The 25588-nt window shown below is 40.7% G+C and overlaps 1 protein-coding gene across 3 annotated transcripts in view; it reads right to left on the reverse strand.

Moving 5' to 3' along the window:
• The window catches only part of Lhfpl3 (LHFPL tetraspan subfamily member 3), a 454907-nt gene extending 430174 nt beyond the window's left edge, over positions 1 to 24733 (reverse strand). The window contains exon 1 of one of the 3 annotated variants that reach the window (XM_085684039.2): positions 24261 to 24733. In XM_085684039.2, coding sequence (XP_085540165.1) covers positions 24261 to 24693 — 433 coding nt within the window. In that variant the 5' untranslated portion in view covers positions 24694 to 24733. The remainder of the gene's footprint in view (positions 1 to 24260) is intronic. The other 2 variants (XM_085684038.2, XM_048433506.3) reach the window with 2 other exon arrangements.
• Positions 24734 to 25588: the final 855 nt, after the last annotated feature.

Consider the following 25588-nt stretch of genomic DNA (forward strand, 5'->3'; position numbering starts at 1 on the left):
CTCACCTGGTGTCTTGCAGGATATCACACCTACCCTGGTAAGCACTGAAGCCTCTCACTTGTTTACCTCTACTGAGAGCATTGACGGAGAAAAGAAAGTGCCACAGTTCAGATTCAGGTAGCCAGAAAGGACTGTTCTTTATCTTACTCTAAATAAGCAAATATTTCTTGCATCCAGAATCTGATGTCATTAGTAACCTATAAATGAATGGCTTATCATCTTTCAGGAACACAGGTCTGAGCCAAAGTCTAAAGAAGCATAACTAAAAGGACTAATGTGATTCAATGACAGGGTATCAAGGACTTTAGGAAGTGGCAATCTCTTGCACACGGCATTCCGAGTCTCTTTTGCTCTCACCTGATGTCACAGCACAGCAGCATGGGACACCTGTGTGACATCTGTTCTGTGCAACTGTTTATGAGATATGGAGCCCATCCTCCATTAGTTGCTAAATTTCTTACTTCATAGGTTAGCCCATGGTGTGTTATTTTTAAAAATAGTATAAAGTGGACAAAATACTTGGTTTCATGTCAATTTCAGGGATTTAATGCTTCCTCACAAAAGTATCGCAAACAAAATTCTGTAAATTTCACTCCTTTGGGGCTCCTGTGAGCCATCCAGGCCTGTAGAGGAAAAATCGCCTTTCTGGGTAATCGCCTCAGGCTCCCCCACTAAAATCAGGCACTTGCCCAGTGCAGTTGGATATGTACTCATTCTCAGTTGCCAGTTATTTTGGTTTTTCTGGACCGCTTTTAAGTAGAATTGGGAAACCTGACTGTTACTGGAAGAGAAGCCAAAAATGCATGGCTACATCTATGTGGATCCCATACTTGCTGGACCCAGAAAGCTTGGCTTGAGACTTGGAAATAGGGCCCACAAAATCTGCCCTAAACTAAGGGGGGAAAGTAGGGAAACCTCAGGATCCTGGAGAAAAACACTGACGGTTCTCTGACTCGAATCCTATCCATGAAGTATAAAGTGCTTGTGGAGAAGAGGAAATTTCAGTATACCTATGCAATGTTGTAAAGATGACTTTCCTTGGAGGTGGTGTCAGGACAAGAAGCACTGCTCAGGACAAAGGAGGTGCACACAGTTTGAGCTGTGCAGGATAGAGATGGGGCTTGAGGGTAGAAAGTGAGGGAGAGCATGGGGTGTTCAGGAGAGACCCACGTCAACGAAGCCGGTAAAAGATGAGACCATTGAAAGTAAAACAGATAAAAGCTAATAATTCTGGAGTTCTTCTCTGTTGACAGAAGTTCCTGTCCCATCGGTCCTGCAACTGTTCAGTCCCAAAGAAACTCACAGAGGGTTATAAAATGTTTGGCCTATTAACTCAAGCTGATTATTAACTGTCTCTTACAACTTAAATTAACCTATAATTCTTATCTGTTTAGCCATGTGGCTTGGTACCTTTTCTCAGTGAGGCATTCTCATCTTGTTTCCTCTGCTTCTGCATGACTACTGTGTCTCTGCCTTTCCTCTTCCCAGAATTCTCCTGTTCTCATTGACCCGCCTCTACTTCCTGTCTGGTTGTCCTGCCTCTTCCTCCTGCCTGGCTACTGGCCAATCAGCATCTTATTAAACCAATACGGGTGACAATTCTTTATAATATACAAGAGCATTATCCAATATCACTTCTCTCTTTTTTTTTCTTTTCAAAAGAAGAACCCTGAATAAAATGTCCATTGTTTAGCTCTTTTTCCCTGACCATTATCCCTAATGACTTGCAACCAGCATTCTAAACAAAGACAAACATCCGTAATCCATTTTGGGTGGGAATGTGGCTGCAGTTTTTTAGGCAGCTCCCTGCTGATTGGGAGCACTGCTAATCCTATGGGGACCTGAAAAAAATTAGGATTATGGGCGAGTCCTGACTGGAGTATTTTGTGGGGCTGGATCATTTCAATCAGCTGTCCTGAGTTCTGGATGTAGAACTCAGAAGAAACTACAACAGAGGTGCTCTGAAATGTTGGGTCATCTGAGCCATCTGTTCCCACTGGAGATTTTTCAGGGGATCTCCCTTGATCAAGCCTTATTTTTCTTAACCCAGAATGAATCCACAGTCTCTCATTTCCTGTGGAAACAAAACCACTTCTCCAAAGTTTAAAATCTTAAATTTTGAAGTCAAGGTATTTTCAAAATATGTAGGTTGGATTAATCCAGCAGCATTTATAAGCAAATGTCTTTTTGTAAGAGACTGTGTTTTCATCCCTGGTTTCTCAGGCCTAAATAATCACACAGAAACTATATTAATTATGATACTGTTTGGCCAATGGCTTAGGTGTATTCCTAACTAGCTCTTACATCTTAAATTAGGGTTAATTTCTATTAATCTGTGTATCGCCACGAGGTTTTGGCTTACCAGTAAGGTTCTAGCATTTTTCTCTTTCTGCCTAACTCCACCTTCTTTCTTCCTGCTTTCAGTTTAGTTTTCTCACCTACCTATATTCTGCCCTGCCATACGCCAAAGCAACTTCCTTTTTAACCAATGGTAGCAAAACATTTTTATAGCATACAAAGGGGAATCCCACATCATCTTTTAGCATCTGTTGCTCCTTTTTTCCCCTTACTTTATTTCTTTTTTTTTTAAAGGACTTTCTCTATCCTTTTTCTTTTCTCTCCCAAGTCTGGGTATATTTTTAAACACACCGTAAACTGTGTGAACGACGTTTTTTCATCTGAATCCATCTTTACAGTATATCTCAATCTTTTTCTGACCACATGAATCCTTAATCTGTTAAACTGCATGGCTAGAATTAAAGTGTGGCTTTGGTGGCTGGTTCTGCCGGTTCTGCCCATTTCTTAGCTTTCTAAGAGTCTAGTTTCATGACAGAGGTACTGGCAGGAACCATGTTTAGGTCACAACTCTGTGGAGTTTCTAGGTCCATGCCACCAACAAGAAGCCTGATGTCGGCTGCTCATAAACATCATTTAAGTGTTTGATGGCAGAATCTCTTAAAAGTACCTCCATGAGGTTTTTGTTGCTAATACTGAGTCAGGAAGCCTTTCTTAAAGGAGCCATGCCTTTGCTTGCTTCCAGCAAACAGAGTCTATCAGAGTACAGATGGTTACCAAGAAGCTGCACTTGACTCTCTTCTTGTCTGTCTTGAATCCTTTTTTTAAGCTTTCTTGGGCTTTATGTGGAAATTCTTGCCAAATGTTTAGGTGCCATTTGTAGCACAAATAATAAAAACACAGAGATAGATATTGTGGTTCAACATGAAGATCAGAAAACCAAAGCAGCCAGACCACTAGAGAGCTCTTACCTCGAAGAAATCCTCAGACTGAAATAGCACAAGTTCCTGTCTCATCTCGGCTCATATTCCTCTCTAGTGCTGGGATTAAAGGTGTGAGCCACCACCACCTGGATCTATTTCTGAAATTGATCTTGTATATCCCAGGGTGGTCTTGAACTCATAGAGATCCATCTGCCTCTGTCTCTCAAATCCTGGGATTAAAGGTGTGTGAGACCACTGCCTGGTGTCTAGTGGCTTAGTTTTACCTTCTTATCTTCAGGTAAGCTTTATTTATTAAACAAAAAAATTACTATACTTATCATATACATGATTCTATTCTATAACCCTTATGTGCAAAAACACTTTATTTGTAAAATTTTGGAATATCAGCACAGTATTGTACATGTAGCAATGCATTTTTCTCCTTTCAGCAACAAATAGAAGGGTGGTAACAGTCAAGTAATAGAGCCAGAAGCACAGACTTGAACCTAATGTGTAAATTGAGCAGTGATAGCCAGGAAGGGAGTCCACAATACTGTGTTCTCAGGACTACCCTAAGCATCAACCTTTCACAATACTTGCAAATGAAAGGGTGAGTTTATCTCTATGGGTGTCAATATGTTGTCATACTGAAAAATTTAACTTAGCTCCAAACCTTAGGATTCTGTTTCTTCAAAGTCCTCACAACCACAAACTAAATCCCACAGATTGTTTTTAGACAATGTGCTGTGATGTGGGATTCTCCTCTGTATGCTGTGAATATCATTGGTTAATAAAAGAACTGCTGTGGGCTCATAGCAGAGCTATAGGGGAACAGAACAAGGCAGGAAAAACTAAACTGAATCCTGTGAGAAAGGAGACAGAGTCAGAGAGATGCCATGGAGCCTCCAGCTGGAGACAGACATGCTAAAACTTTGTTGGTAGGCCATTACCTCATGGTGATGCACAGATTAATGGAAATGGGTTAAATTAAGATGTAAGAATTAGTAAATAAGAAGCTAGTGCTAATGGGCCAAGCAGTGACTTAAATAATATGGTTCTATGTGATTATTTGGGGAGCTGAGTAGCCAGAAACCAACAAGTGGCCTCCTTGCAACAGTGGTGGTTTATTTTCATCTTATTTCTAAAAATAAACTTATCTGCATCTCCTTGCATACAGTCACTTCTGACCTGACAGGCCTGTCACTGTTTGTTGGATGGAGCCTTAAGAGAGACTTTTCTGCAATCTCAAGTCAGGCTTAGTCACAGGAAGAGGCAATGTTTGCACTGTGTTACCAAGCGGGAAAACTACAAAACTGATATTTATTTATTAATGAAGAAACATGGTCCCAACTGGTGCAAATGGAGGTGTACTAGGTTTTGAAAAAAAATGATGGTAGACCAAGAAAGAGAGAGGAAGCCCAAACAAAAGATGTCTGCCAGTCAGAAAGGAGAGGCATACCTGCCAGTTTTGTGGTACTGTATTCATTGACCTCTGCTGCCTGAGACTCTGTAGTGTGGGTCCATTGTGCCTCATCAAGGAGACCTTTGCCTTTGTGTTTCCTAATATAACAATTGTTCTGACTGCCTTTCTCTATGGTGTGTGTCAACTCCTTTAGAGAGTACATGATTGGTGGTTTGTCAATATCAGTCTTACATGGGTAAAATCTAAGCTCTGGGAGGTCAGAAAACCAATGCTTTGGGTCCATTTCTGTACCAGCAGCATCAAGGACAGCATCACTCCATGAATGCTTGTGAACTGGAAGAAGGAAGTTCCCACCCACTCTCTGTCCAACCTCTTACCTTTTATCCTGTGGGTTAACATCAGTGTATAGACTTTCCATACAGGTAATACCTCAGTTATGAGTAAAAGAGGGTACTGACTCAAGCCTGTACTAGAAACACAACAGGACATGGGCTCAAGCCGGGCTCTGCTATTTCTCCTACAATTGTGTGTAATGGAAATTCCTTCAAAGATAGAGGTGTTTTGTTCTACACTACTCAATATTCGTCACAAGGACCAATGGAAGACTTCAAGTGTTGGCTGGGCAACTAGAAATTTGAATTTTTAATTCAACTTCATTTGGATTAATTTAAAGCAGCCACATGTCCCTAATGTTACCGTACTCAAGAACACAATCTAGATGAGTGATGCTGAGCAACATGTCTTAATTGCTCTATGTCTGTATTTCATTTTCAAAGAAATGGGAATAATAATAGTATCTCATAATATTGTTAGGAACTAATCAGACAATGTGTAAAGTCCTGGGGTACTTTGTATAACATGAGCCTCACCAATCTTACTATGGAGGGTAAAAAGAGTTAGTTTACAGTAACACTGAGTCCTTACTCAGATATGATAATAATGTTAATCTAACATATAATAGATTGTACAGAAACATAAGCATTGCCAAAGAATAAGATTATGTCAAACATGCGATAAGTTGGAAATTAGGGTATATATTTAGGGAAATTTAGGGAGATGGGTCAACAAGTTGGAATTTGCATTGGCTATAATCCTGCTTTTTGATTATAAAGAAGTCAGTGCGGTAGCCAAACACTACAAAAAGCATTTCAAAATCAAATACAATGGTTATCTTTTTAAAGAAATTATGTAAACAGTTCGTGTAATATTATAAAAGGGCACACTTTTATGCCAGGCTTTATACAGAGAAGAATTTGTTTCCCTACGTTTTTCTGTAGCTTTTAATATCCATCTTAAAACTATCCTGGGGCGGGGGAGGGGTGCAGGAGAGATGACTCACTGGTTGAGAATACTGGCTGCTTATCCTAAAGGACCAGGGATCAACTCTCATCACCAACATGGTGGCTCATAGCCACCTGCAAGTCTGGTTCCAGAGGTTCTAGCACCCTTTTCTACCCTCTGTGGTTTCCAAGCATGCACACGATACACAGACATACATTCTGGCAGAACACCTATACACATAAAATAAAATAGAATTTTAAAAAGGATACCCAAGATGCTATACATTTCTCTTATTTATAAATTATATTTTGTTTTAAAAATTCACAACAGTGAGAAAGTCAAATAATGTATAATAAAATGATGATAAAGCACCCCTATGGCTGTACTTCATTACTGCCCTAGGCATCAATGAACTGATGTTATTTTGAAGGTTCCTTAACATTTTTCTGATTTTGTGTCATCTTTTGGTTAATGTCTAAATAGAATGCTCTTTCCTTACTGCAGAGAATTTTTTTCTCTTTCATCTACAAACTGTGATTGCCTTTGAGTTTTGTTGTAGTTTGTCTTCTGAAAACTTGAACTTCAAAGCATATTAAGAGGAGAAAGCAAGAGGAAAAAGAGGGAGATGAAGAGAAGGGGGAATGGGGAAGAGAAGGAAAAATGGCAGCAGGAGGAGGAAGAGGAAGACCAAAGGAAGAAGAGGGGGTCGGTGAGTGCAAGGTGCTCCTGGCTACACTGTACTTGATCAGCCCTTCTCCCACAGCCATTACATAAATGTCTGCAAATGCAGCAGGGACAGAGGGACTGCTCAATGGCACTGCCGCTTCTGTCACATGATCGTCGCATCTGCTGCGTGCCTTAGACCGTACGCTCTCTGCCCTTTTTTGTCCTTTACTCTTGTCCTCTAGATCGTCCTGCACTTCTTAGCTCTCGAATTTGATGGTTGTTGGCCTGAACGCTAAGCAAAGAATCTCCTTCGGAAAATAATCTATCCAGAGACAAGGTGTATGCTCAAATGTATTAATGCTTACTTGGTTCTATAATGGTTTTCTGTATTAAGGTCAAACCTACACACCGTATCAGATTTTAACACAAATACCTATTCCCAGTTCTTTTTTTTTCTGATTCAGATGGTTCATTTAGCATACACAGCATTCCATATTCATGCACACAAAATGTTAAGACATAATTGAGTCTGCTTAGAAACATTAAATAAGAAAATAGGGCTGTGGAGCCTGCAGGATCAGGGTCAAGGCGTTTGTTGCCAAGTCAAGTTTGACCCCTGGGACCCACATGGTAGAAGCAATGAGCCAACTCCTGCAAGTGGTCCTCATTCTGACATGTGTGCTGTGGCACACCTGTGCCCCCTACACACACACACACACACACACACACACACACACACGGTGCAATAAGAAAACAGGACTTACTTTCTCAGAGTTTACCTCCTCCAAACATGTTAAGACCTGTTGCAGAGTTTGTAGAATAGTCCACTATGTTGCCCTTTTCTCTAAGCAGAGGTTTTTGGAACGAGCTTTGAACTGTAGCATGTTCCATACTTGGGAAGGTAAGGCAAACTTTGAAAAACAAGCATTCTTGGCTGTCAAATGTTACAATGGCCTGTTCAACGGGCACAAAATCCCCTTCTTGAGAAGCCGCGATGTAAAAGTCACGAGGAACTGCCGCTGCTGACGACTGCACTTCCTGTCTGAGCCCCAGTGGTTATGGACCCCAACTCCCAAAGAAGACAAAGAGGGGAGCTACCCCGCGGATAGTCACACCTCCTGTCTTCTACTATCACCGTCAAACCCCCCAAAATGGCTAGAATGGAATACAATGGCCTCAGCAATTTTTAAAAGTATTATAACACAGTCATTAAGGGAATAAATCCAGAGTGAACACAAGATTGAGAAAAAAGATTTTCTTTTCAAGATAAAAATAAAAGGACTCAGAGGTTAAGAGCACTGACTGCTCTTCCAAAGGTCCTGAGTTCAATTCCCAGCAACCACATGGTGGCTCACAATCACCTGTAATGAGATCTCGTGCCCTCTTCTGTCCTGCAGGCATATGTGTAGACAGAATACTATATACATAATAAATAAACAAATCTTAAAATAAAAGAAAAGATAAAAATGAAAGACAATCCTGGGGTCACCTGGAGTTTGTGGAACACCAAACTAGAGGATACTTTGTGCATCACACTCTTCTGGGACTGCCTTCCTGGGATGATGGTGAAAATGCCAGTAATAGTGGCGGTGATAAGGACGGTTGACATTTCCCTAGTTTATGTGCGACAATCACAGGATGGACGCTACTTTTATCTTCATTTGAGGCGGAGACAGACAAAGAAAGTGGCCCAAAGTTACAATGAGTTTGCAAGCGAAGCTACAACCACCACACAGCCCAGATGCTGTGGTATTAGAGCTTACTCACTCAGACATGGATGGCTGCCTCCACATTTCTCTCAGTAAAATCAAATTCTTTACAATAGGAGAAAAAAAGAGACCATAAAGATCAGGTAGTGTTTTAATCCTCCCACCTTCTCTAATAACACATATGCATCAAACAGGGAAAATAGATGAAGGAAAGAAGGAAGGAGGGAGGGAAGGAAGGAAGGAGGGAGGGAGGGAAGGAAGGAAGGAAGGAAGGAAGGAAGGAAGGAAGGAAGGAAGGAAGGAAGGAAGGAAGGACGGATAACCCAGATGTGGTTTTTCTCTGATTTCATTTGATATTTTTTTGTGATAAATTAAGAAATTTGTTACATCCCACCCATATGACACTGAAAATAAAGTTTATCTTAGAAGAGGGTGGTGCTGATTGGCCATGGGAGCCTGTGGCTCTGACTAGTGACGTCATATATTATAATTATTTTGTGCATGTCATCCCGTGTCTCCCATTCTTTCTGCTTTCAGCAATGGCACAAACAGGGAGCTGTGCCTCATTGTTTAGAGTTTTTGCAGACATAGTACTCCCCTAAGTGCAAGAAGCCACAGGACTTGTATTTTGGGAAGCACTTTGGCGAGATGATTGCCCCAAATTTCTGTCAAACAGAATATCAGAGGCTTCTAGGTTAAAAAAAATTTAAATTTTATTTTTTCATGTGATAAATTATGAGGAATAAGAGGGGAAATGGAAAATGTTTTTAAATCTAGAGAGGTAATTGAGCATTAAAGCTAACATTAACTTAATAAATGATTATTAATGGTCAACAGTTTGTCACATCTTTTTCTTATAGAAAATCATATTACAACAAGAAGCACATAAATGGAATGATATTTGGGAGCACTCATGTACAACTCTGTAAAAATTTGCATTGCATTTACTCTGCATGACATAAGAACAGAATATACTCAGTGTTAAATATGGTGAGCACATATTTAATAGTAATCGCGTCTAATTTATCTAAATAATGGCATTAATGCATTTATAAATGGTTTTATAAATATCATTTTTACTTTATGTTCTGCTTGAAATGACTTTATGTAATTCCTAATCACAATGCTTAGGGACTGGAGAGATGACTCAGCAGCTTAAAGCACTCTGCTCATCCAGAGGATCTGGGTCCAATTCCCAGCATCCACATGGCAGATCACACCCATCTGTAACTCCAGTTCTAGTGGATCTGACTTCCTCTGCTCACTTCAGTGGGAACCAGGTACGTACATGGTGCATAGACATACATCCAGACAAAACACCCATACACATGGGAGCTTAATTTTAAATTATATTTTGAGATTATAATATAATCACATCATTTTCCCCTGGACCCCTCAACCCCTCACAAGTACTCAAATTCTTGACCTCTTTTCCTCAATTTCTATTATTTTAGTCTGTATAAACTTACTCATATGTATGTGTCTTCAGGGTCGACCATTTGATATTGGACAATCAACTGGAGGGTTCTTCTTTTCAAAAGACTATTTTCTCCTGCTCTCTTCATTACTTAGTTGGCCTGCAGTGCTTCATCTAGGGCTGGAGCCCTGTGAGATTTCCCGTTCATATTAACAAGCCTGTTGGTGTCATCCTTGCTCAGGTTCTGTTCAGGTAGTCAAGCTCATGAGACATCATGGGTGTAATCCCTGCCCCTTGACATTTCTACGATGGTCTCTTCCAAAATACTACAGCTGGTGAGCAGCTGAGTTTTTTTTTTTTAATTCCTCTAATAAAAAATTGAAGGAACTATACAGTTAATCGTTTTAATAACAAGATTAAGAAGTCATAAAAGGTACCAGAGGCAAAATCCAAAGGAAATTCAGAAAAAGAAAAGAAAAATCCAAAGCAAAAACTATTGTCCTAAAAGAGAATGCAATGAAGAAGAAAGTGGAAGCTGATTGTGTCGAGGAGAGAAACCAAACAAGTCTCGGCACAAAGTGAGGTAAACGCAATCCAGACACAACCATCCCAGGCTTTCTGGTGATTAGACTGTGAAAGCTTTATAAACAAATCCATACATTTTACAAACATATATCTGTATAAGATGAAAATTTAAAAGTCTGAATGATTCTGTAACCACAGGAGAAAATGTGAGCAGTGGTTGGAAACCTCACACCAAAGAAACAGCGGCCGAAACAGCTTCAGGAAACCTCTATTCAAACACTGAAGGGCAGATCGCTCTGGTCACACACAAGTCCCTTCAAAGAAGGAAGAGAAAGAGTCCTTAGCCGTGAGTCTTGTATAACCTTGACATTCATACTAAATAAAGATGTTCTGACAACACAGAGAAAGAGCAACTTTACGTGGGGAGACACTTTAAAAATAGTTGGTCATTAGCAACTGAATTTCTTACAGTGAAGTGAACTTGATTTTTAAAGCTATGATTGCTTCAACATTAGAAAACCTAGTGTCAGCTGGGCAGTGGTAGTACATGCCTTTCATCCCAGCACTCAGTGGAGGCAGAGGCAGGTGGATCTCTGTGAGTTCAAGGCCAGCCTGGTCTACAAGAGCTAGTTCCAGGACAGGCTCCAAAGCCACAATGAAACCTTGTCTCGAAAGCGCCTCCTCCAACAGAAAACCTTTTGACTCATCTCATCAGAACATATTAAATAAAGAAACATAATCATCTCAATAAAAGCAGAAAATATATTCATTAAAATTCAACATACACAATTTCTGTTCAACAAAGAAATATAAAAGAAGTTCTTTAATCTAAAAAATAGTGATTGGTAACAATATTAAAATAATTTCCCTTAAAAACAGATACAATTCAAAAATTTTTATGAGCAAGTGTATTAGTGATAAAATGACATCTTAGAGTTTTAACGGCACAAAATTGGAGAAAGTAGACAGTGATTAGCAGGTAGAAAAATGATCACTTTGTTGTTCCATACACATACAAGCTGGCAGCATAGCTCAGTGGTAGAGCACTGGCCTAATACGTGTGGGTTAAGAACTACAATTCCCACCACCACCATTCTACACACAAAGTCAACAACAACAAACAACAAAAACATACACATAAAAGCCCTAGTATAATACAGCTTAGAGGCAGAGCCCTTCCCAGCATATGTGAAGCCCTAAATAAGATGCCCAACAAAAACCACACACTAACACAAACACACACAGAGAACCAAGCAAGAGTAAACATGAGTGTGCATGTGTGTGCAAAGGCATCCACATGGGCACTTATACACAAATGTATAGCACATTTTTTGTAATGTGTTTGCAGATGAACTGAAACAATTATTTTATTAAATGCTAACTAAAGCAAAAATGATGGGTAAGCTAAATAACATATCTACAAAAGAAAACTTAAGACCCTCTCGTGATGTTAAGTCCAAGTTTGATTTCCTAAAAGTCATATTTCTACAGCAAACATGGGCAATATTTGGGGAATAAATACCCAATGTAGTAATTGTTCATGTTAGCACAAGACTTAGAGATAAAGAACTGCATTTTAATCTCATTCGGTGTTCTCAATAAATCTATTGCAATTAAAGTTTCAGCACTGAGGGGTCTTTGTAATCTATAGGCTGGTTTTTTTTTAGAGATGCTTTATTTTAAAAACTCCATTATTTAATAGACAAGGAAAAGCTGTCCTTGTCAAGGACTTCCATTGACTGCAGAGGTCCTCCCTGTATTCTACACATTAAATTCTGTCCCTCTCCCCTACAAAGTAAGTTTCCCACTGCTGGGCTGGTGTGCTATGCACAGCTGAAACATCCATGCGGTTTCAGATTTTCAGTTTGGTGTGTTCAGGTGTAGATGCTCTGGTGGGCCCTGGGATGATGGTAGGACATCAAGGGCTAATGAGGGGGATTCTGAAGAGGATCAAGAAGAACTTCCCCAGTGGAAGATAGAAAAGAAAGGCCTGGCATTGTGCAGAAAGAGTGCTTTTTGGTGGTTTCATCTAAAGAATTGTCTGTCCAGGTTTTCAAAGAGATAAAATAGGAACCAGATAATGTTCAGGAACTGCATTGGGGAAGGGAAAACGAGATGGAATTTATGCTTTCTCTGAGAAGCAAGCAGAGAAGAAAGCAGAACTCATTTATTTTTCTCTTGCTTAAGAAATTAAGCTGAAATAAGTAGATAAATGCAGTAGTTAAATCAGATGATTAGTGTTTCATTTTGGAAGTGTGAAGCAAGCATCTTTTTTCCTTTTTGCCTGTGACTAAGACCCATGGTCTGTGTTACCAAAAATATTTATTTTTAATTTGAAAATCTTGAATTTTTCTTAAGAAATGGAATTTCTACCTCTAATCTGTAAGTTTGCAAAACACTGTCAAGGTTACTGCAGAGATCCAAACATAGTGCCCAGCTTATGGCCACTTACACAAATGGCTGGTTAGAGCATTGTAGTTCTGAATTCATTAACTCAGTGACTTGCCAAATGTCCTGAAGGGGGAAGGTTTTGCCAATCATACCTTTAAAAAAGACAGTCAACAGGAAGTCACAACACTTTATTCAAAGTTCTAATACTCCATAGAAACTAGTTTCTCTGAATTTTAACACCAAAGTAAGGAACCAAAAGAATATCTAAGGGGATGTATTCAGGGAAAGTAACTTCCTCTATCACTGCACATAATCTGATTAATTCTTTCCTTTTCTTTCTCAACTTTCGCGTGTTTTTCTGCGCTCTCCATCCTCCCAAGTGTTATCTTGAGAATAACTTCAAACAGAAAGTGTGTCTGGCGTATGACCCTGTGAATGTTCTGAAACACAGGAGATGACAGGCCTGGAGCTCCCCCTAGAGACCATGCTGTGGTCAGTAGAGGGGTCCTGGGTCCTGTACCTTAGGGCTGGGTGGACGCTGGCCCGTCTCCTGTGTAAGCTCTTCTCACTGTAAGTTAGAAAGGACAGGGAAAACACCTCAACCGTGCTTGCTGGCATCCCCAGAAGTCAAATCTGATGGAGCAGGCTTATTTGGTCAACTCTCTTGTCAACAACAGCACTGGACAGTCCCCACACAAGGGATCTCAACATTATGTAAGGCACAGAGTGTTCACTTTCCCGTTGTTCATCCGTCCTTTGGATCACAGGCAGACACGTAGTCATAGCAAACTTACATACTCACTTCACAATAACCTGATGGTTAAAACTAAAATAGAGACATCAATAAAAAAACTAGCCTTCTTTATAAAGCAAAATAAATACAAGGAATTAACATGTTTATAAATTACTGGATCTTTATTCGACCATATTTTCTTCTTTGCTTAGAAAAAATAAGACACAATAATGAAAACCCAGTTTTCCATATATCATAACTATATTAAAAATAGCACAGAACAAAAAACTTTCTACTTCTAAAATATTTTCACTAAATGATGTCATTAGAGACTGAAGCATTCGATTTTGACTTGATAATGGTGAAAAGTATTTATCAGTTGGAAAAGCTTCATATGAGAACCTCAGTGCTTGAGTCTTGAACAGTTTAAAAAAAATGCTCCCCACAATGTTTAAACCCAGCTTCCCTTTTCAAGATTCTGCAGTCAAAGTTACAAAATAGTTAACAATTATCTCCAAAATGCATTCCTCCTTCTTTGAGTTGTTACTCCAGACAAATAAAAGGGCAATGACTACACCTGTTAACACTAAGTTAAACTCCTAACTCAATGTGCTTTGTTAGCAATGTGCAGAACTCAGTCCAGGAACCACAATGGTTTTTACAATGCTGTATAATGTATCCACTCTTTTCCTTCTTAATCATAAGAACAGGATAGATTAGTCACACATGTGACATAATTGTCACCTGCTAGGTGGGGCACTGTAATTGCAATTGTTTCTGCACACTAAATTCTGTGATTACTAAAGACGCCTCCAGTTTTGAGCTCTTCATCCATAGCACTAACGTCAGAATAGCGTGGACAGCTAAGCTTCCCAAAGCCTACTGTAGGGTTCTTTCAGTGTCTGGTGTCTCATGGGCAGCAGTTCAATAGTCCTGAGAGCACAAAAGATAAATGTTTCTGTTCGGTCTCTTAGATTGTGAAGCCCCGGCTCTGTTTCTTATCCGCCTGGCTAAGGTTACTCCCTGGTTTTGTTCTGCTTTAATTTCATCCTACATTTGAAGTTTTCCTAGTATTTGATTTCTTGGTAAAAGCACAGCAAAACATGAACAGCAGGTAATATGTTTTTCATGTCTATAACACTTTGAAATATTCTATAATCTTATGAGATCTTATACAGTTGTGTAAGCCTAAGAAAAATAAAGCCAAGAAAATGAAGACATATTTAGATGGGCTAAGTGCCTGGAAGTGTCTTTCAGGCTTGCTGAGGATTACATTTCACAGTACAGCCTAGTGCAAACATATATGTGTACTCATGTAAATATTTTAAATACATTTTATAAGACCCTTATTATCTACAATTTTTATTCTATTTTAATCCAGTGTCAGCATTGACCACTAATCTATTAAACAGATGTTATAAACATCCAATGGTCACTATCTATGGCTTATAAAACAGTAAGTACAGAATTCCTTTCTCTGTGAAGGGTTTTGCAATATAACTGGTTGAAAAGTTTAGTCAACTTGTTAAAACTAAGTTAATAAAAGCATAGGCTCACAATATCACCAGTGATTAATAATCTTGTATTAATTAAATCAATCAAGTATAGCTGTACGTATTCTGTAATGTATTATAAATACCCTCATCTGAATATTCTCTGAGCTCCCCTTCCCCTTTGGAGACATTACAGAAATCAATTTAACCTTTCAATTCTCTCCCTAGACTTTATAAGGTAGGATTATATAAGAACACCTTGTTATATCCCATAGTGAAGTTTTCCTTTCTTATATTGGCTTGCTTTGATATTCAACATCTCCATCACCACACAAGAAGTCTGATCGTCTCTGCTCTTGGACAGCTTGATCTTCCGGTTTATCACAGCTCCCTATACACGGGGCAAAGCCACATGTCTTGTTAAGGAGCGCTTGCACACAGCTCTGTATTGTACGTTTACAATTTCTATTCTGTGCAAGGTCTTTTTGAGTCATTGAGATGACAAACCTAATAGGCCTCTGATGTTCTTAGATCCCATTCCATAGGCCATTCGATCTCAAGCCTCGTCCTCCCTGCTTTGCTGACAGTTCACTAATCTTTGGTTTCCCTTGTCTATGTCCCTATCGTTCACCACAGCTTGATCAATTTTCCTATTTGTTGAATATTGGATCTCCTGTCAATGTAACACACATTTCCTATCTCAGTTTTTTTAGCTCCCCATCTTGGTTTTCTTTGAAAGCAACTAAGAACCATGCAGAACATCCTTCCTACACCCAGACTATTTGCAAAACACCTTTAAATTGAGAGTCCTTGACACATACTGTGGTTTAGATAAAACTGAGGACTCTTTCAATTACTCTCTCAGATATTGTTTTCTAATAGGGCACATAATGTGAAGAATTCTCTTGACTAGTTAAATTCTGCATGCCCACTTCTGAGTTAAGGGCACTTTTCAAATATATAACTATTTGTTGCTAATTTCTATTTTTATTACCTTTACTTACTCCTCCACTAGCCCATTCATTGATAAATCATAATCTCAAAATTATATATAGTTGGGAAACTAACTTCACTCAGACTAATCTTCAGTATCTTTCTTCCTTTTGTACACATACATAGGCAGCCTCACTGCTATTACAGATCTTGATTTCATTAGGCTAAGAAAGATGCCAAAATTAATCATGGCCAATTCCATACAAGCAAATCTATTTCAGAAAAGTGTGCCCTCTCATGCCAGAGAGATGACTTGGTGGTTAAGAACAATTGCCGCTCTTCCAGTTAACTTAAGTTCAACTTTTGGTCCCCATGTCAGACAGCTCACCATCACCTGCACCTCCAGCTCCAGGATGTCTGATACCTTCTCCTCCAAAGGTTTGATCGTGCATGTGAGCTGTGCACGCGCACGTGCACACACACACACACACACACACACACACACACACACACACAATCTTAAAAAAGAAATGTCTGCCTTCTTTAGTCTTCTAGGCAGAGGTCAGAGTTTGTGTCTCTGATGGAATAAATATAAAGCCCTTCCTCTTGTAAGTCACTCATTTTCTTATCTTATCTTAGCAGGAAGGATGAGAAAGATGATCAAGATGACATCTAGGGTGATCAAAACTTTTAATGGTCAGAATGCTGGGCCATTGGCACGTCACAGAACAGAGCCACGGTGATGATGACAAATTGTGTTTAATTATGGTGTTACTTCTATGAATGTCCAGGATGCTGAGGGCTGTTCTTACTGAGCTTCTAGATGCTCCAGTGACTTTCATAACAGCGCTGTCTTTAAGTCATTAAATAGTTTATCTACGATTTGTATCTGAAGCAGTCTCTTTCTGTCAGCATTAATATCTTGCCTGTTATTATTAAAAGTAAAGGTCAGCCTTTCTGTCTTTCCCCATGTCAAATAAAAATTCTCGTTGACTCATTATGATAAGGAAAACTCACATTAATTAAAGATGGTGCTGCCCCCCAAAGTTCAACTAGATTATGGAAATTATACTTTAAAAGTGCTCTAATTATCATACCATTAATCCCTCACATTGGAATTCTCCTGGAGTGTTCTTTGCTTCATGCCAAAGTGTTCCAAGTTTTCTCTCCACACACTTATTTTTCTCCATACACACTAAGAAGTGGTCTGAGTCATGTACCACCATCCCAGCCATAGGTTTTGTGTTTGTTTTTCATTTACAAGTTTGTTTACTTTGAAAGATTTCTGAGGTAGGTACAGTATAAGTGTTGAACTGGCTATCTGAACTTTCCTGGGTCGTAGCAGCATGCCAAAGCAGCAACTGCTAGATAGGAGTTTTAACAGGAAGCTTCTATTACTCTACACTCTAGTTAGGCTTTCAGTATACTTATTAATTATTTATGAATAAATAAACAGATTGCTGACTTTTTATTTTGAAAAAACTAATATGCAGTTTTGTGCCAGGAGCGTGGAACTCATAACAGGATGTCTGTCATACAGTTTATGTGGGTCCTGTTAGGTTTCTCAGATCTTCACTTAAAACCCTGCTGTTAGAAAAATTGTTTGTTTTGACATTTACATTAATATATTTTACAACATCACTTCAATTGTCACTTTCCTTGTCATACTACATATAAGAAAAAAGAAACAGTTTCTAAAATTATTTCAAATAATTTCCTTGCCTGTTTGGAGTGGTGAACAGAAAGATCTTTGAAAGTGTATTAATTTTTTAAATTGACAGATAAAATTGTGTGTACTCATTATGTACAATGTTGGTAGGAAATGAAAACACCCTTCACTACCCCCCACACACCCTTCCCTCTGCACCTGCAGGAACATTTTCAATGGTCTGTGGGGAAAGATGCTTGTTGAGGAGTAGTTCAGACACTGGGTGAAGGGTGGATTAGCTTCCCCTCGAAGTATTTCCTGACATAGTGTAGGATAGCTTGTCTTCTCCTTGACGTAAGGACTTTCTCCCTAAAAAGCAAGGTCTTTTGATTGTCCTGAACACCGAGTTTGCACTTGAGTAAGCGCCAAGCTTGTTCCCTCTTGGGAGCTGCCTCTTCCCAGCCCTGCACACACCACTTCTGAGCTCTCACTGGAAGCTCTCTGGGAGCCAGTGTGAATAAATCTGCACCAGTGCCCTGGATGAAGAAACCCCAAATCCTGGAAAACACCCTCTGTTCTGGTACTGAATGTCCCTGGAGTTCACTAAAAAAAATAAATTTAAAAAATAAAATAAAACCTGGAACAGGTTCCACTCTTCAAAGACAGCCCAAACTCGTGATTCTCACATCAAAGCACCATTCTGAATAACATTATTTGTTGGTGTTGTTCTTATTGATGTCTTTTCTTTGTGAGAGACTAAATGGTAATAGAAAAAAATCTGTTGAAGACTGAGATATGATTGATTGTTTCTTGGTGTTATAATAAAGATCATTACTTGAACATCAGAGAACCCTCCATTCGGAAAAATCTCCTCACGAAACAAGCCACCATGTCACAACCATAGCCATCAAAGAACAGGAAAGTGTTTCTTCAGGGAAGCTGCTGTTGAGGCTGCAAAGATGAATGTCATGACTCTCATGGCTATTTCCTTCTCATAGCAGGACATGAGAAATCTAATACTCCTTCCATATTTCTTCAATATGATAATCATTTTTCTCTTCACTAATTAACTCATCAGAACTTTATTGAATATATAGTATGTGCCATTTATATAATACTACTATGCACCTTGGTAAGATGACAACAATCATTCCTAATGGTCACATAGTGTTGATTGGGTTTCATTTTGTTTTACCATGAGCCAGATACCGATATACATATTAGTTCATTTCACTGCACAAATGTCCCAAAGTAATTACAACCATTTGCTGGTTAACAACTCAGGCATAGAAAGCAGTTTCTGGGCTCACAAATTAAGCCCCAGTACTGAACTTTTAACCCCAACATACATGCATGTTCTTGACCTCTTTACCATAAAAAGAAAAAAGTGAGGTCCAACTTTCAGAGTTTTGGGGACAACAGACCTTTAAGAAACACATGAGGAATCTGTAGTATCAAATGCTCATGGAAAAGACCAGGGTGTCATGAGAGAGGATGACTTAACACAGCAAAGGTTCTGCATAAAAGACTTAGAGCCATAGCCATGACCTTTGGTGACTCTAAGTAAATGAAGAAAGTTAGCTGGCTAAAAATACTTTTGAGGAAACTAAGACAAAGATGCTGGGAGACACTGAGCAAGCAAACCAGCACTTTGCCCTCACTATATAGCCTTGCCTCTGTGGTGCCGCTCCCTCCTGGCACACTCAGGAGCCGAGGATGGGCTGGGGAAATGAAATCCACTTCTGTTCTATTACCTCCTGAATAAGAAACCTAATCTGTGTAAGATCCCCTCCATTCCACAGATAAAAGTGAACACTTTCTTGTTAGCTGTCTTCCGCCAAGAAGTCTAGAGCAGAGACAATGCCTTAAATTCTACCACATCTCAGCTGATGAAAAAGAAAATATCCCCTTGGCCACATAAGTTTCTAGAAACAACTTAAGATCTACAAAGAGTAAATCAAGCAAACAAAACATCTCTGTAGAGTTTGGCTATTCCTGGACCTTGGGAATATTGGGACATTATATAATCCCGGAGATTGGAACATTGCTTCAGAGAGACACTGAAAGAGAATGAAGTGTTTGAGTAGTCAAGTTCCCTTCGCTGTTGACTTCATTATCTCACCTGACAATTACAGATGCATTTTCCCTTTGTGTTATAGAAAGCACAAAAGGAAAAAAGTTTATCTTTTCTTTTCAAAGAGTTTCTTGTCTGAAGATATGAGAAAGGTTTGCATCATTATTTATCCCGTCCATTATTTTATGCCCCCAGTCTCTATACTAGGCATAGTCCGTGTGTGTGTGTGTGTGTGTGTGTGTGTGTGTGTGTGTGTGTGTGTTTACTCCCAAAGGCAGAGTGACATATTAGTTTCTAAAAAGTTCTCCTTCTCTTTCTCCTCCCTCTTCCTCCCTTCTCCTCCTCCTCTTCATTTTGTTTTATTTTGTTTGTTTGGGGTTTTTTGGTTTGTTTGTTTTTGGTGTTTTGTTTTGTTTTGAGACAGAGTCTCTCTTCATAGATATGACTGTCCTGGAACTCATTATATAGTCCAAGCTGGCCTCATACTTACAGAGATCCATCTGCCTCTGCCTTCTGAGTGCTGGGATTAAAGCTTTGGGACAGGGTTGCCGTTGGCCATGCCAGAGGAGAAGTGAGTTTCAATTGAAGCTCCAGGTGTCAGCCCACCAGAAGGGACTCCTCTGATGGGACAGTCTCGTTTAGGCAAGGCCATGGGACTTCAGACCCGGGAATGTCTTTTGCTTCTGTGTGCCTTTACATGTTTGCTGTGGTTCTCTTTCTCTAGTGTCTAGCATGTGTGAGTGGACATGGGGAGATCTCCACTGCCTAATATAGTGTGTTTATCTCTTGGAACCATTTCATTCTACAGGGCATTTTTACCTATGGATTATCAAGATGATCTCTCCCTAAGATGTGCTGTCTAATTTGATAATAATAATGATAGCCTTCACATGAATAAAAATAAATACAAGGATATGTTTCACAGCCAGGGTTTGTGAGTCTCACCTAATGAGCTGCATGGATTTGTAACTCAAGTTAATGACTAACATTTGAGTCCCAGTAGCCCAACTAGTTTAAATTCTTTTAACCTTAATTCTATGAGATGTGTTCATGGGTCTCAGAGTGCATCATAGCTGAAACAAAGCTTTGAAAATAACAAAGTTAGACTAAGATGTTGCGGTTAAATAACTATGAAGCAAAATTCCCAAGAAGTCAATCTAAAAATTTAGAAAGGCACAGAGTTGAATGTGGGCCTCTTTAAGGTCGGGGAACAAGAACAAAGCAGCCCAATTACTACTGGCTGACATACTGCCCTTGCTAGGTTTGGTTGATGACCAAAGGTGATGTGATTAATTCCTTATACCCATTTCTGCCCTGAAACTCCTGATATAAAACTATTAATGAATGTATATGTGCCGTAAAGATTTAAAGCAGAGCTGACTGATTCTTTTTCATATATAAACATTTAGGTTTGTGATTCCTTATAAGATTACTTTTCAAGATAAGTAATAAAGTCATTGGCCCTTTTTTTGTAACTGCAAAATGCAGCCTGCCAGTAAAAGATCTGAGAACAACACCTTGCTTGCCACGTGGTTAATCTATAACAAGTTGCTTGGGTATGAATGTATGTGGGTTCTTAGAATACTTTGTTTTTGACCTGTAATACATAAAATGTTTAATAATGTGAGGGAGATGGAAAAACATGATTTCCCTACAATCAGTCACTTGAAAAATGGAATGCAACTGTTTTGACTCTGGTACTGCCTGGAAGATTCTGCTGAGGTATAAAAGCTGTAAAACAACATGAAATAGAGAGAGAATAAAAATAATAAAGAAGGAACACATCAAGAGAGTTTGTGAGTACCTTTTCCCTAACCACCCCTCAGATAGTGGATTCCTATCAAAGCTCTGTGCTGCTGGAGGCTGGCCTCCCAGACAGAGGTACAGGGTTTCTCTTCATAGATCTGACTGTCCTGGAACTTACTATGTAGTCCAGGCTGGCCTCCTACTTACAGAGATTCACTTGCCTCGGCCTCCTGTGCACTGGGGTTAAAGGGGTACGTGACTGCAGGCTCATTAAAAATTCTTGATATCATATTGTTACAAAACAACCTACATTCGTCATCTTAATGTATCACCTCACTTAGGACTTGATACTTTACCTGACTTACGATGCTACCGTGTTAAAAATAATTAGATAACCACACACACACACACACACACACACACACACGTTAGTTCTTTAGCTTCAAATTAAGGTTAAAGAGTAGCCAATAATAAAATACTATATTAAATATCACCTTTCATATTTAGAAAATGTTCCTTAAGATTATTCTTGGTAATTAAATTATAAACTTGAAAATTTTATGAACATTAAAGAGCACTATAAAAGAAGACATGCGAAGTTCATCACTTTCATAGAATGTTTAGTTCATTATATGTTACATTTCTTGCACCCCCAAATTAATAAAAACTAAAACCCATGTTAAATATAGCATTCCTCACAAATATCTTTTAGATCTCATTCCTTTAAAATTTGGAGATATAACTGATTTAATTCTTAATTGATCTCATGTCATAATCCATCATTTTATTAATATAGTTAATCAACAAATGAAACTAGAAGTAAAATAACAGATTTCAGAGGGTTTTAAAAACATACCTTGTAGGGATCCTAAATTCTCCGGATGAAGAAAATTCCCTCATATGTACTGCAGTACAAACACTATCATCACATTTTAATGGAATGGAAATCAAAATAGTACATTTATGACAAGTGTCTGCATACTTAAGATCATGTTTCATTGCTCCAGCTTTTATTATGTTCTACGTAATCTGTTTCGGGAAAAGGGAAAAGGCTACAATGAAGTGTATGCTAACTTTGAAAGTGATGGTTTCCCTCAAAAGATAGCTTTCTTTCTTTCTTTTTATTTAAAAATATGGTTTTAGAATATAAAACCTCACCAAAATAAAGCTTTTAACTATGTGTTGTTTGGAGAAGTACCACAAACTACTCTCAGACCTTACCGAGATCTGAAAAATAATCTAATTTGAATCACGAGTCTAAATAGGTCATTTAACTTAGAAGAATTAAAATTAGCAGTGTAGGGTCAAGTCTTTTCATAAAACACGTGCGTCCTGTTTGCACTGTTCTTTTTGAAGTCAAAGCAGAGGAAAGTATCACGAACAGGTAGACTATGTGAGTCTATTAAAAATCTCAGTTATTCTGCTTCTGAAACACCCATAAAATTAACAAAGTAAAAAGACACAGAGCAAGAAATTTCTTCATGTTGGGGGAGGTAGAGGGGCAAAAGGTAAATACGCTCATTTACATACAGGAAGAGGACAGCATGCTCATTACTTGCTTTCCACACACATACTTCCACACTAAGAGCAAAATAAGCAAGACAAAGCTAAAACTAACACTCTAATATGTGTTAGGCTCACGTACACTGCTTCACTTCATCTATGAAAGTAACAAGATTATGAACCTTTCCAGAAACAGACACAGTGCCTGTGATCCCAGTTCTTAGTAACACCGAGGCCAGCTTCTGCTCTAGTCTCACACGATAACAGCAACCTTAACACGGCCCAGCACCTTTAACTATTTCCTTCTACACTTTGTGATAAACTCAGTGGTTAAATCCCCCCCTCTCTCGGGAGACTTCAACTATAGAAGAAACAGTATCTTAACACTCAGTGACTTAAACAATAATAACACATAAATGAGGACGTTCAACTGCCAGAGACCTTCAAGGTCCCTCCAATCCAAAGGACTTCAGCAATGTGTCAGGAACTCAAGGACCCTGATTTCAGAAGAGGAGGCAGGTACAGTGAGGGGCAGCAAGGGAGGTGTCAGAAGACCAGGTTGTGTTCAGCACCCTTCGAAGCCACCAGAAAATGCACTCATCATTATTTCTTGATCGAAAGTAACTTTGATGCTGGGGGGACGGGGGCTTCCTATTGCTCAGCTGGCAACAATCTACAGTGTACGGATGGGAGTGTTGCCATGCTGAAGAACCGCCTTTCCCCGTATCCACTTTCCCAACAGGGCTTCCCCCAAATGAGCTCTTGAGAAATCCCGATTCCCTCAAGACCTCCCAATCTGTTCAGAGATAAGATGGAAGGACCTTGGCTGACAAGGAGACTCTGGGGGTGTGGCTTTGAAGAACTGCTAAGGAACACTCTAAGCTACATTTTTATTTTAAAGAAAACCCGGGGCGGCGGGGGGGTGGAGCGGACTAAGCAAAATTAGAATTTACTCATCACCAGATGGATGATAAAATATTTATGGTCGCCCAAGACAAATTTACACGCCCCCCTCACACACACATCCTGAAGCAAAGACAGAAATAATCCCAGGAAGGACCAAACAGACTGGCTTGATCCTTCGACTACAGCATCTCTAAATCCGCTTTTCACCCGCTTGTGCCAGTCTTTTCTAGTCACACACACACACACACACACACACACACACACACACACACACCGTGTCTCTAAGCGGCGACTTCTCCGCCCCCAAATCCCATCTTTAGTTCTGAGCGGACTCCTGCCCAACAAGGGCTCAGCCTCCAGGGCGTCCCTCTGGGTGGCGTCCCTAGCACTTCGGAGGTTCGGAAAAGCCTGGGGACCTGGCACCAGTGCCAAGGCTGAGGAACCCGGGGGTTCCTCCTTCCGCACCCCTCAGCCGGAGAGAGGATTAAGTTGTCCGGACTGCAGAGCTCAGGGAGCGGTCCCTCCCACTCCAGCCCCTCCCGAGCTAGGACACCCAGGGGTCCCCCGCCTCCGCGGAGGTGAGCGCGCACTCACCGGAGGTGAGCTGCATCCAAGCACAGATCTTGTACACGGTGGCTGTGTTGCAGAAGAAGAAGAGGGTAAAGCAAACGATGCAGGCGATGATGAGCATCATGGAGAGGCCGATGAAGAACGAGGCGGCTTTGAAGGCGCCCGAGGGCAGCGTGGAGAAGTCCGTGAAGCTGCCCCTGCAGGTCAGCTCCCGGGAGAAGCCGTTGCCGATGCAGTAGTGAAAGAGCCCGAAATAGCCGGCTTGCGGGGTGTCCACGCCGTCGCCGATCCAGTAGGGCTGGATGAAGCACACCACGTTGACGATGGCAAAGCAGATGGTGAAGATGGCCCACAGCACGCCGATGGCCCGCGAGTTCCGCACATAGTTGGTGTGGTACAGCTTGGCAGCCTCCTGAGCCGGGAGCATCGCGGCGGCGGCGGCGGCAGCTCCAGGCATTCTCCCCCTCCTCCTCCGCCTCCTGGTCCTCCGCCTCCCCCCGCCTCTGGGCGCGCAGGAGACACACTCGCGTTGCAACTCCCCTGCCTCCTCCTCAGCCCAGCAGCACCAGTTCTAGAGTCTGCATCCTCGCTCCCGGAAGGAGGGCGGGGGAGCGCGGAGCACCCCTCCGGCTCGCCTGGCACAGCCTCAACCCCCCCCCCCCCCACACACACACACACATACACTCCCCGCCGCCTTCTCTCCCTCCCTCCTGGCCCCGACTCCAGCCCTGCTCAGTACCCTCCACCCCTCTGCCCGCTGCTGCAGCTGCTGCAGCTGAAGCCAGGAAGCCCTCACGCCCCCCATTCCCTTTCCCGCCTCTGATTCCCAATCCAGCGGGCGCTGCTGGTGCCCCGGGGCGCAAAGGTGGCTACCCTGAGATGCTCCTTAAGTGTCAGTCAGGAGCCAGGGTAGCGGCTATGGAGTGGTGAGAATCAAGGGGGCGAGCGCGCCCACAGGAATCCTAGAGGCACTCCCTGGATCCTGGAGGATATGCTGCCGGCCAGGAGGCTGGTCCTGGGAGCTTTTCATCACCACACAGGAAAGAGCTTTGACCTCTGCATCTTGTCAGAGAAGAAAGAGGCAGCATGGCAGGTGCAGGAGAGAAAGGGAGGTGGACGTGGCGCCCTAGAGAGGCTTCCCTGTCAAAACCACAGAATTGCCTCTGGCTAACTGTTAGGGTACCTGGGATCCACAGATGGAGGTGGGAGAAGTTGGGTAGAAACCTGTCGCGCAATAATGTAGGAGTCAAGCCTGGAGGCTGACCTTCTGTTTCTAAGAAGCTTCCCATTTTCCTACTGTGCAACCAAACGAACTATGGCCAACTGATAGCCCCACGCTTCACCTTAAGTCA

This window comes from Myodes glareolus, chromosome 27 (genome assembly GCF_982192425.1).
Source record: "Myodes glareolus chromosome 27, mMyoGla1.1, whole genome shotgun sequence".
Classification (NCBI taxonomy): Eukaryota; Metazoa; Chordata; class Mammalia; order Rodentia; family Cricetidae; genus Myodes; species Myodes glareolus.